Genomic DNA, 13,546 nt, shown 5'->3' with positions numbered 1-13,546 from the left:
CCATCTTCCACCGTGCGGATGCTGCGCGTACCCCGCAATCAATGTCGCTGTCGCCGAAAAACAACCCGCAATAGTGAAATTTCGAGAAACCGTCCGCAAACTGACTCCGTTCGTTTTGCGTGGGCGGATTTTGCCATTATCGGACAGGCTTAAGTGGCGCTCGCGTGCTTTTAACCAGCCGTGCGTTTCCGGCAGATCACTCACAATGGAGTTCGAGGTATTTTTGCCAGCGAATGGAGCTTGTTTTGTGGACCTTCCTTTCGGCTGTACCACCGTTCGTCCGGAAGGAAACATCTTTGTCGGGTGTGTGTCTGTGTGTGTTTTGGCCAGGTCTACCATTTATTGGGAATTGGGGAAAAATTTGGAGTGACCGCAAAAAAACATCCACCGGTGCGATACACTCCCGGGTTTGCGGCCATACTAGTGTTTTTCAGCCGGACCCCTCCAGGAGCCAGATTTAGAACCCATTGGCAAGGAGATGAGAAAACATGTGCCATTAATTGCATTTTTATCTGGCGTACGTGCTCTGCCTTCTAAAAAGCGCTTCCAATGGCGGTTGGTTCAATCGGTTGGTGGCCTTTTTCATTGTTCTGTTATTGAAAAAAAAAGGTACGTACCGATTCAACAGTATCATGGTACAGCCTAAACAGGTAGGCCGGTGTCTCGTACCCGATTGTGTTGGCCATTAGTTTTATTCCTAAATCCTCCGGGAAGCGCCGGTGTTTGCTTGGAACGTACGAATAATTGTCTCACAGAAAAGATGCAACAGGTTTTGTTTTGCCGAATAAAACGTACCACACAGATGCTATATTGAATAAATGGAATACAAAAATAGCATCTGCCCGGAAACTGTTTGGGAGTAAGAACTATAACTACTTTCCAGTAAAGTAAAGTACAAAGTAAAGTTCAAAGTACATTGCACACTTACCTTCAATGTCCAATTATACCGCAGGAGAGTCATCAACAGTGTATTCCAAAACGAAAATCATAAAGAGTTACCTAAAATAAACGTAGGGAAGAAGTTGATAGTTTAAAATGATAAAAAATGACTCATAACTACGAGTAAGCTATAGAAACGTTTATAATTTGTGTAAAAATAATGAATAAAATGTGATAAAATTAAATCACAGACATTAAGACAACAGATTCCATTCGGAACAGAAAACACAATCCACTCAGTTTTATTTTATTCCATTCACATAGTTGCTTGTTGGTTGGATGTTTTTTTTTGTAGCATTTGTGTGTGTAATTCACTACATTTGTTCAATATTGGTTCTGTATACAGTAGCTGCTCGAATGTCATTCCAATATATAGTTTGTGCTTTCGCAGTTAGCTAGTGTATCAATGTGTATGTGTGTGTGTGTGTGTTTGTTATCGTCATTCGAGCGTAAAAGTGTAAATTTATGTGTCTCTTGTCTCCTTACCTTTAACTGTCCATACTTCACTTCACGTCGTTTTAGTCCTTCCATTCGCTTTGCTTTGTTACTTCCTAGTTTTTTCCTCCTGTACAGGACATTGACTACATGTGCGGTTGGGTTTTTATTTGTTTTATTGTTAGGTGTACGTATATTATATAACCCTAATCTTTATGTCCATCTGCTGGATCGCTTCCGTTTTCACTGCACAAATGTTTGTTTCTTTTGGCAAAAGTTTACGAACAGCCTCGGATTCAGCTGGTGGCGTTACAAAAACCAAATCGATAGAGTTCACAGGGATTCCGGAATCAGTTTTTTTTGTGCTGCACCGGTCCCACTTTTGCCCTTTTAACATTCCTAAACTTCCTCCTTTCCCAGAATCCACCACTTTAAGCGATTTGAAACACGCTGAAATCACATACTTACGCTGCTTGAAATATAGGTTTGAGCTGCTGGCTTTCGAAATTCGGTAACATGTTTCTAAGTAAGCCCCTTCCCCGAGGTCCTTCTTGTCCTCGCACGGGGGGTAACGTGTGTTTTGTATGTATGTGTGTGTGTGTGTGTGTGTGTGTGTGTGTGTGTGTGTGTGTGTGTGTGTGTGTGTGGCGATCAATCAAAGCGAAAGTTAATTACGTGCTTCGGTTGAAACAGTTATTGGTTGATAGCTTTGTCGAATTCCGTAACGTCAAACGGTTCACATCGTTCGCTACGTGGTGTCTTAAATATAAATCTATATATTTCTACTTAATCGTTTGTTCTAATGTTCTCTTGATCTTTTCTCTTCCTCTTTCTCTTTCTTGCTCACTTACTCTCGCTTACACTCTATTTCTCTCTTTCGTTAAACATTTGGTACACAATTTAACCGATTAAATTATTCATTTTTCGTCCGTCCGCTTGCCGTGTGTCTGAAGCAAACAGCTTTTGATTTCGTTTATCGAGCCCGCAAACTTGTAAAAACTTACGCCGAAGGAAACTCTCACAGTAGAGGATTAAACTATGACGCCACAATGCACACCGAGGCGCTGTACGGTGTATACTTTCAATTGCAGCAATTTGCGCCCTATCGCTTTCTACACTAGATTTGTATGTTTTGTTTTAGTTGTGAAATCATGTGTCTTTTCCGTTCAATTGTGGTTTAATATAATTTCCTAAGTATATCGCAAAAAGTCATTCAAGGTGACTTTTAAGTTTAGTTTTGATCACAATGTTGGTTCGTTTTGCTTTTGCGTGTGCGCTTGTCACGTTCGCTTCGTTTTATATTTATTCTCGCTAGCTTTTGAAACCCCGGCCACTCCCGCCCTTACCATCCATTGCCAGGAATCTATCGAAGAACGGTTGTTTTCTGTTTTAATTCATTATTGTTCACATACGAAGCACAGTACCTCGGAGACTGGTCCTTTGGATTGACGTTTTATAAAACCAATTTCATAAATCTGTCTTCTCAAGAAACTTAAGAAAGAAATACTACTTCTTAACAAATTTCAATTGAAAAGAGTGGAAGTATAAAACAACTTTGGCTCCGACGAAATGATCAGCATTATAAACGTAACCATATTCCATTGGTATTGGAAAATAAAGGAAAAACAAAGAGATACAATAAGGAAACAAAGTGCGCGAATCGTTATGGCCTTTTGATTTGTTTCGAAACCACTTATCTTCTTTAAATACAAATAGACGCTGTGTGACAAACCTTTATGAATCGACTGCCCTTCCGGCAGGGTTTTTCACACGATCCAGATGGTAGTTGTTAATCTTTGCTTATGCATTAAACCACTGTTGAAATATTATTTTATTCATTTTTTAACGAGCGAACCGGAGCAGCTTGTTTATGTTTTTGACAGACCAAATGGAGGCGCCTGGTGGGGGACCTTCGGATGGAGGCGCCTGGTGGCGGACCGTCGGATGGAGGCGCCTGGTGGCTCAAACTTTCCGCCAGACACCCAGAGTTAACAGCTAACACGCACACACACACACAACAGCTGTTCTGTGGTAATATTTTTCGTTATTGTTATACAAATTTGCTACTGCGGGATGTCATCACATCCACATGAAACCATCGATGCCGCGCTCCCCAAAAAGGCGACGAACTTTGTGGAAGTGGCGTTCGCCAGAGTTAAACGCCCTCCTAATGCCTTTCCCTGTTAGCATCGTGTATGGAATTGTGCCTTTTTTGTTTGCTAACAAGAATCCTTTTTTCATTATCCAATTTTCCGCTCTTCCAGCTCTTAAATCAATCTGTCGAAAGGGTGGGTGGGGGGGGGGGGGGGGGGGCGAGGTGGAGGGTGGGTAGCAACATTTACAATCCACCACATTTGGACGACACGACACAGTACGAACGTGATCGTTCTTCATTTTTCTTCATCACACTCTGTCAACCTTTTGTCACTCGACCTCGTGGATTGGGGGGAAGGTGGAAAACAGAACAACAACTGTCAAACACCAACAACAATCGTTTGGGCGAGGGGCACGTTGTAGCGATAGCGTTTAACGGTATGTTAAACTTCTGCAATGCGTTCGAACAATGACAATATTATTTCTACTACCTTCAGGTCCGGGGCGTAAGTGTAAGATTTATATTAATACGGACTATTATCTCTCCTTTCAGGCCCACTCGCACACACACACATACACACACACATTCTCTTCGGCCCGGTTGGTCTCAAAATGACAAGAGCTCACCCACCCGATTATTTAGTTTGGTTATAAAAAACATCCTACTGTTTAGCTACTTTATTATAGTGATGAAGTTTTTTCACGAAGACGGTCGAAATTTGGTTTGCCTTTTGGCGATAAATATGTTCTGCAGTGTATTCAACAGTGTTTATCTTCCCGGTTTTCTCCCCTTTTTATTAAATTGTGCTTAGAGCCATGTTCTAGAAACTACTTGCTACTAACTGGGGGTGTTCTATTAGGTTTTTTCTTTAAATTGTTATTTTTAATCTAGCTCGTATATTGTCTGCCTGTGTGAGATTTTATTTGTGTGTGTGTGTGAGTTTGTATTCTTGTTTTGTTCATGTTTGATATCAAGCAGCAAAACATCGTTAGTGCAACACTCGGGAAAGCCTCGGAAGGTTCGATTGAGGTCCTTCCAAACCCAAACTCCAAAGCCCCCGTGGCATGCATTGTGTACATCACCCCCTTACTAAATGTTGTGCAGCACTGCAGGAGCTTCACTGCACGCGCAGCATGCGGATGCACAATTTCTCGGTCGTTCACATTCATTCTTTAGCAAAACGAACAAAACAGATGGTAAAATAAAATATAACATAGATGTTCAAGGCGTACCCCCACAACCACAGTGTTAGCGTGTTGGTTTTTGTTGTGTTTCGCTACTGCTTTCTCCGCTCCGCCTACACAAAGCACACAAACATACAAACAGCACATTGATACACCGGTGAAGTATTCACACATTTTGATGGGGATTCTTTCGAGCCTCCGACTTTGTTTGACAGTGTGCTGTTTTCCGCATTGTCACTGGAAAATCCTGCTCCCCGCATTGTGTGCACTTTGTATGCAATCGTTTACACTGGAACGCTGTTTCCAAACATTTACATTGAGCTTGCCCTGCTGTTACATTGTCTCAGCAACCCAGGAAAAAAGTTTAAAACGGATTGGGTTTGCGAGTGCACTGAATACAGATTAGAACCTTCAAGGGAAGAAGTAAACAAACGCTCGGTGTGAACTTTTCCGTAAGAGAAGTTCGTGTTGATTTGCCGTGATTCATCCAATAAAATCTATTTTAAACTTAAAAAACTTCCCAACGGTGAGTATTTTGGGCAGTTCTCTTGGGTAGAGATAAGAAAACTGTTTACAAAATACATTTTCATAACGTATTGTACATAGAAAAGGGAGGAAAATAAATGCTCCTAATGTAAACACTCAATGTTTATGCATTTTCTATTTTATCGTTATCAGGTTTGCTGATTTTTCCTTGTTTTTTAACGGTCTGTGGTTCATTTGGCAATTCGCTTTCGCTTCCTGTGTTGGGTTATTTCGTTGGTTCGGTTCGTTTTAAAGGTTTGTATGTTTCTTTTATTTGTTTTGGCTTCTCAAACAGAGGTGTTGGTTGTGAAAATGGGACTGACTTAATTTCAATCGTTGCATTTATCGAAAAGCTACGGCTGCGGGTTCCGCTACCCCTTTTCTGTCCATTTTCCAGCCAAGGTTAAACGGTCAATAGTTCCGCTAGCTAGTTCTTTATGACCTTTTGGTTTTCCTCTTCTCGCCTCACCGCCCTGATTCGGAAGGGCAAAAGTTTATTCTCTCTGTAATAGTAACCACCTTCTCCCGTGGCTTCTTCCCCTACACTTCTCCAACCGGTTCGGTTTGTGGCACTTTTTCCAACCCCACCGTCTTTCCGGGACGCTCCGATTTCGAGTAATTAAGCAAACGATTAGTGCGTGCGGTGCATGCGGTGCCCGGTTTGCCGTCGGTGCCGCTTGGAAATGGCTGCAAAGCGACGTGCCGATGGAGCCGGAAAAACTTCCACCTCTCCCCGTCACTTCCCGGTTCGAGCGGACTCGAGCTGTCACCACAAACGGCTTATAATAATCGGTACCAGCAGCCGAGCTGAATGTGAATTTTGCGGGTAAGGGGAGGGCGGGCGAACGAATAATGATTGAGGTTACATTCCCCGGCCTCTTTTGCCCTTCTTGCATTCTCACCCAACTCACCCTCTTCTTGCGCATTTTTCACTCCAACGGACAGTGGTTTTGGGAACATTTGCTTTTTGGTTTGCATTCCTTGACATTTACGATTTACAACATTTCTGGTTTTAAAAAAGAATGTTGGCTTGGTCCGCCAGGCGCTGACATTGAACCCATAGTCTTGCAAAGTGTAGTAGTTCAAAAACAAGATGTAAAAACAACAACAAATCTCCAAAATTTGAGTCCATTGAAGACCAATTTAAACTATATTTTACATCTTTATACTTTTCAAGTATTCAGAAGAAAAATATAGTACCATCGTTTACAGTTTACTCACATCGTTTATGTAAAATCTGTTTAAAATACCAGCCAGAAGTGATTACCAATCATACATAAAATGATTTAGTTAGAAGCATAAAATGCAGCTCAAATTAATGAACTGTACGAGTGAACATTGTTTTTATGTTACCTAGTTTTTGTATCAGGGATAAATTGATTGGTAAGAACTGCTTCAAAGCGTTCTGTTACAAATGGCCCATTTGTTGTTTCACAAACTTGTTCAGTTTGCTTGTATTTTTTAATACATGCGTGTTGTTTTGGCATTGCAATGTGGAGTTCTAAAACTTATTTTAAGAAATAAATCGTTTTCACTTTTCACTGCAATTTTTCATTTTTCTCCAGTGAGTGACTCCCGTGCCGACTACTGTGCAGCCGGTAGGTATGATGATGCAATTATTATCGCCCAATCGAGTGCATGGAGTGCAGCACAAGGCAACTTGTACGTCCTGCTCCGGGGTTGACTTTTCCAGCCCGGCACGTGCCGTATCCACAATCAAACGTACCGCATATTAAGAGAGTTGATTTTGTTAATGTGTATTTGTGTGTGTGTTTTTGTATGTTTGCTTCAGGGCTTTCAAAGGTACCCGCACTGAATTCCGACGTTCTCGTTGTCATCTGTTTTGTTCCTGTTTGCTCCGTTTGTCGCCTCAATCGGGGAGTTGTTGTTTCCGGAGGGTATTGGATAATGGAAGGGGGGGCTTTTGCACGAGATAATGATATTGCCTCCTTCACTCAAGTCCCGCTCCAACCCCTCGACGTCCGCGGTTCGGTATATTGTGATCTGCATCGTATCGTCAAACATCGGCGACAAACTTTCCTTTATGGTATGCCTGTTGCAAGCGAATGGCATGGGTGTTGTGCCGGGAAAGCGGGCTGTTAATTTCCCGTGTGAACCACCCCTCCCCCAACAATGGGGTACACACACACATCCACACTCCCCTACACCCATTTATGATACGATCATCATTAAATGGCTTACCGATTGTGAGCGTATATAATGATGCATGTTAGTTGGCCCGCCCGCCCCCTGCAAGCTTCCTCCATCGCTTGTTCTTCCCTCTTCCTCCTCTTACCCTTCCCCTACACACCCTACGGATGGGAGGCTTGGGAATTAAAATGTCCAACGGGTCCATCACGCGACAGCCGGGCGCTGTTCGGTATTATTGTCTTGGTGCTGAAAGGTCCCCAGGATGTGTCGCTTCCGGTTTCCCATTGTCCTTCCGGAATGTCCCAACAGGGCTCCTCCGGGGGGAGGGGGAAGGGAGCGCTCGCTTTGTTTGGAAAGCAGCGGTAAAATTAAAACTAGGATCGCCCTTGGCACACCCATTTCGTCGCCGACAGGGTTGAGCAGTTGATAGTAGCGTTGGGAGCCTCAGATGTCCGACTATTAACTGTAACCTGCTCCACCTTAACGCCTACAACCCCACCAGCATTGAGCTAGACATTGGGGATCTTCGCAGAACTTGGTTTGAATGTGAAATTCCTTGGAAAAAGATGAAAATGGAACGTTTGAACGTCCTCATATGCCCTAAGAGGGTGTTATGACAGGACCGGTGCAGACTAAAGACTGTGGTTCTACACCTGAAACAACTGGCAGGATGAGAGTTGTGGCGGAACCATCTTAAATAGCAAATTGCCCAACCTGAACATAAATACAATAGACAAGAGGTCGCGGTCGACGTGCTACCGAGATAGGATTCAGGCTGGGAACCTCGACAAATCCCCGAGAAGAGTTAGCAAAAGCAAGTCAGCGCCTTTTTGTAGGTTTCCTCCTAGAATTAAAGCTAGCAATTTGTTGTACGCAGATACAGGTTGGCCATATGCCAACTTGAACATGTTGAATCAGAATTGCTAGGATGCTATCAGCAATTCTTTATCATTTGGCAAGGTCTCATGTCCAGAAAGTACGGTTACCAGAAGTTGGGTATTGGTATGGTTACTTCAGAGAAGTGGCGTGGCGTAAGGCATAAGTGACACAAAGGACTTTGAGTGTTGTGTGTGTTTGTGTTGGTGTGCGCCTGTATGTAGGATATGCTATCAACTGTAATCCTTAGTAAGTCAGGTTAAAAAAACAGGAAGGTTGTACTAAGGGTTTGTTTGAGTTCCCGCTTACTTGCACTTTACATCAGTTTGGACTACTATGGTGAAGTTACAGGGATTCACCTCGGGACGAACTGTATGGTCAATGGGGATTACCTACGAAGCATTTGGATTCAGTTCATACAGGGTTAGAATGATACCTCCTTATTCTTGGAAGTTCATAGCTTGGCTCTTGTTTTAGTCCTCAAATCCAATAGACCTAGCCTGATATGATCCTCCAAGCCCACAAGAGTTTGAAACCAGTGACTGGTGATTGGTATTAACCTACAGTTCAACAACCAAGCGATCTTCTGAAGTCACCACCACCTTACTCTTTTGATGTTGGGTATTGTGTGAAACCATCAAGCTTAGGTTAGTACCTGAGTGCTTGACTCACGGCAAGCTTAAACCAGCAAGTCTCGGGTCCGTCTCGGGTCGGCAGCTTCCTCGGAGATGGTCCGCGAGACACATTCGTGCCCGACGTGGCCTGCATCCCCGCCGGCTAACCCTCAGACCTGATCCTGGAACGTGATCCGGTCGCGGGATCTCGTCGAACCGCTTCGCGTGGAGCCGCTGGTCGAGTAGGTGCGATGGAAGCGCCGCTCCAGCTCGATTGAGCGGCGTGGTCCGAAGGCGGCCTGTTGCCGCTCACCAACGCCCATCTCACCCGCGTATCCTGCCGACGCCGGTGGACCACTCAGCTGGCTACTGCGCCGATGCATTGGTGAGCGGGCCCGCGAATGGGGCGATAGACTTCCACCTCGGGAAGCGGGTGTAGGAAGCTGCGCTACGGTGCCGGCGGCCTGCATAGGCTGCAGGGGTAGCTGCGCGCTCCCTCCCTGGTGCGAAGGTTGTGGCGAACCGTCACCTGCACCACCGGACGCCGCCGCCGCAGCTTCCCGAACCGCCGCCGACTCGAAGTACTCGTCGAAGTTGGTGGAGAACTTGAGCTTGGAGTTCTGGCGCACCAGGTACTGCTCGTAGGACTTTTCGCGCTGTATCATCTCCTGGATGTCCATGCTGCGCTCCCGCTCGAGCTGGTCGATGATCTCGAGGTCGCGCGACAGCGTGCTGAACGAGCCCTTGCGCGACGAGTACTCGCTCTCGCTGATGGACGCAATCGAGGGCGTCGCCTTGAGAATGCCGACCGGTTTGCGTGCCGACGGTTGCGAGACGGAGCTGAATATCTCCGACACGTCGTCGTCGGCCAGCAGCTCGTCGGTGGCCTCGCGATCCTCCGTCCCGGCGCTCCCACGTCGTCCCCTGCTGGCACTCGAGGCGCTCGTCGCGTGACTCTGCGCTGACAGGTGGGACGCCTGTGTTTGTGCGGAGCTGCGCCGCCGGTAGGTGGCGCTCGAGCCGCTGAGGTGTCGGTGGGCCGGTGCCACACTGAGCGGATCGTTGACGTAGTGAGCGGCCGACTCCGGCAGCACGCAGTACGTGCTCGACGTCACATCGGAGCTGTTGCCGACGAGCGAGCTGACGTCATCGCCGGCATCGTCGTCGGGCATCGAGGGTGGCTGCGGCTGCGAGCGGCTGTAGCGGCGGTAGAGGGGCGCGGTGCTGCTCACCCGGCTCGCCGTCGAGCGAATCGACGAGTTGTGGGCGGCGGCGTTGACCCCCGACGATGGCGTTCGACCCGACTGCACCGAAGGCGTCCGGTGGAAGTTGCTTTCCTCGATACGCAGCGGAGGGGGCAGCTGGCGGCGGGGCCGGCCAGCCATCGAAGACTGGCGCGAGATGGTCGTCTCGACGGTGCGCGCACTGTTGCTGGCCGGCGACTTGGAGTCATCGTGCATCATGGAGGTTGTGGCGGTCGTGTCCGCCTGAAGGTGCAAGCGGTCGGCGCTTAGGATGGGCCCCCGTCCGGAGCGACCAGAGGTCGAGCGGCGGTGCGATGAGCCGGTGGTGTCAGCGGTACTGATGGCGCCGGCAGCTGGTCCGATCGATGGCATCGGGGTCGCCAGCGGCAGTGCCTTCTTTGACGCTTGCCCGGGCGGAGTACTGCCTGGGTCGTCGAGGGACTGCTCCGAGCGGGTGCCGGTGTTGCGGCGCGACGACAGGCGCAAGTACCCTCTCAGTCGTTCCTTTGTAGGTCTGTGCAAAAGGGAGCGATAACAACCTCGGTCATCATTAGTAATTAGTTCATCGGATCGGAGTTGGATCGATCTGAACTGAGCGATTCAGAAAGTTCCTAACGCCAACTGTCATTTCGGGTTAGAAAAGGAGAAATAGGTGACATAAGATTTAGACGACATAGACCTATCCACCCCTAGGAGTTCATATGCGATCAGAGTAGGGTTAGAATCATCACCTGGTCCGAGTCCGAGTGGGTTCAACTGGATTCCGATCCGGACTTTAATCGGGCTCTGAATCAGTTCTGAATCAATCCAGAAAATTAGACCCCAACGGGTTCGACATTTGCCGGAGTCGGAGCGGATTGAACAATCACTTGCACCTCACCGATGCTAATGCCTTTGTGTTTGGCATGAAATAAAAATATGCTTAAATATTCAATTGAACGATCGTCAATGATGTGTCAGTACAAACAAATTTTCAAAAGTAAATTACACACAGATTCTCATACTTTTCCCTATGTGGAATTCAAAACTTCTCGTACTGCACTCAACACTATTCATGCGGATGAAATCGAATCGCCGTGTTTGTTGTTTGAATGCGATATTGCTTTCCGCGAAAATGAAGTTGAACCACCAGTTGACATGGCGACTGTTGCGAGGGCCGGCGTAGTGTTGTTTGTTTTCACATCAGATAAATATTGTTTGCGTGGAATTCCAAGCTTCCCAGGTGCATGTGGGGAATGGCATGAATAAAACATAAAACTCTTCCATGCCATAACCTGCAACGTCCCTGGTGAAGATATTTAAATTTGCTTTAAATGTATACATTCTCTCGCTGTTTGTTGCGTTTCGCATAGTTTGAAGCAATCTTCTGTTATAAAAATGTGCTGGTTCTCCCTCTGATAAATAAAATAAGTAGCTATGCTGCTTTATTTTGTGATCTGTTTGTATCTGCTGTTGGTACTTGTCTAAATAGGTATTAGAATAAGAATTTCATTCGTCGTACTGTATATTTTTCAAATAGTCCACAAAATATTTTTGATTTCTGAGTGATTTTTGATGAATTGAACATTACTGTGAACCAGCGCGAGTAAAATGTTAGCTTATTTATTACCAACTACTAGGCGCCTCCATCAAGAATTGAAAAGCCGATGGGACTGGTGAGATGGTGGTAGGGTGGGGTTTATTGTTCAGTAATTGGTTGGTATTGGTTAAAGAACAATTGAGTTTTATTTGGTCAGAACAGTTTTGCAAAATGAACTTGTTCTCGGAATAATTAAATTAACGAGGCCGAAAAAAATATCAAATGACAACCACAAAAGAATTACATTATGTTTTTTAAAATATCACCTTTCTCTTCCGTACCCTCGTGCCAATATTTGTATAATATGGTAACATTTAAAAAAACCTGACAATATTCTGAGTTAACGAATATTTGGAAAATTTAAACCTTTCAGAACTTAAGTTTGGCGTTCATTTTTGCCAAACGTAGACGCATTTAAAATGTATATATTTAACTTATTTAGTAGTACAATTTCTGCTCTTTAAGCTAATGTAGCTCTTAGTTCTGGTTGTCAAGTTTAGCTTACCTCAACTCCAAGCGTAATATGAAGCCTTTACAATGAAAGAGGGTCAGAGTTGGACGTCGAGTTTTATCTCGCGCTGTCCAGTGTGGAGTCAACGAGCACGTCCAACTAATAACAGGTGACCCCTCCGAAGGGGACGATATCAGAATTATCATTCATCATCATCATCAGCACCATCGACAGAGGTTCGTGGAAAGAGTGGTATGCCCTCGACTCCCGAGGAAATTGGTCGATGAAGATATTGGTTTTCAGGTTGTGTCAGCATCTTCTGGATGGGCATTGCTCTTCCCTCTGTAGTGCAGCTGAGACGTTATGCATAGCTGTAGGCATAGGAGAAAGGCGGACAGCACACACACACACACACACACACCACAGAAAAGAAACGAATCGTGCCGAACGTCCAGCCAGCCGTTGTTCGAACGACGGAATTGGGGATGACAATGACGTTCCGATCCAATTCACTCCGGCACTCCAATTTGCATCATTCAAGTTGTTTATGGTTTCATCACCTCCTCCCCCCCCCCCCTCCCCTTTGTGGACGAAAAGGATACTTACTTCGAGAGCACCCAGGAGGCGTAGATCCAGGGTACGATGATGGTCGGCAGGAAGGCGATCCAGACAAACATCAGGAAGGTGATGTCGTAGTGTGCCTGATTCTCGTACGTCTCCGCCACCGTCATCCGGGCCAGTCTGGAATGGAAAAAGAGCAGGAAAAAGGAGGAAGAAAGCATGAGCAAAATGTGTGTTGCTTTTCACTCGTTAACGGAAAACTTCCGAAGTGTGAGTCCGAAGTGGGCAATGCTGGGTTTGAAGATATCCTTGATCTTAACAGGCTTCCCGTCCTCATTGCAATCGCTTTAATGAGTCCGGCAGCGTCCGGCCGGCTCGTCGTGTAAAACAATTCCTAATCAACCGACCACCCGTTGTTAATATGCGCAACGCCTTTCATCGGCCTGGAACCATCGTTTCGATCTCTTCCGTAGGTTCTCTGGTTCGTGTACTACCATTTTTTTTGAGTCCTGGGCATGGTTTGCGACTAAAACCCTAAAGACCGCATGTGGACAAGGGCCCCAAACACGAAAGATGTATAGAACAGCAAAGAATGCGAGCGGGTAAGCTCACGTAATTGAATGAAAATACTCCAAACTCCGATGGTGCAGCATACCTGGTTGCTGCCGGGCTGGATGCGGTTATGGTGGTGTTCTAAATACTTCCAACATGGACTCGTGGCTTTCGAAAGCTGGTGGATGTACAAAACCAACATCCTATCGAGAATTTTACGGCGCAAACCCGTTCGCACGAGAAAGAAACGCACGATGATAGGTTTGATGGCGTGCAACAGTCGTGCAGTTCTAGTGCATGCTTCGCTCACCATGGGATTAAGGGTTGTACTATTGTCTAT

General features: G+C 45.9%; 1 protein-coding gene across 1 annotated transcript in view; it reads right to left on the bottom strand.

The window, feature by feature from the left end:
- Positions 1-8,989: 8,989 nt before the first annotated feature.
- LOC131291322 (G-protein coupled receptor moody) overlaps positions 8,990-13,546 on the bottom strand; it is a 52,136-nt gene continuing 47,579 nt past the window's right edge. The window contains exons 6-7 of the mRNA XM_058320519.1: positions 12,700-12,834; positions 8,990-10,577 (exon numbers count right to left, since the gene is read on the bottom strand). Of these exons, the coding sequence (XP_058176502.1) occupies positions 8,990-10,577; positions 12,700-12,834 (1,723 nt within the window). The remainder of the gene's footprint in view (positions 10,578-12,699; positions 12,835-13,546) is intronic.

The sequence above is a fragment of the Anopheles ziemanni genome, chromosome X (assembly GCF_943734765.1).
Source record: "Anopheles ziemanni chromosome X, idAnoZiCoDA_A2_x.2, whole genome shotgun sequence".
Lineage (NCBI taxonomy): Eukaryota > Metazoa > Arthropoda > Insecta > Diptera > Culicidae > Anopheles > Anopheles ziemanni.
This window is presented reverse-complemented; position numbering and strand designations above follow the sequence as displayed.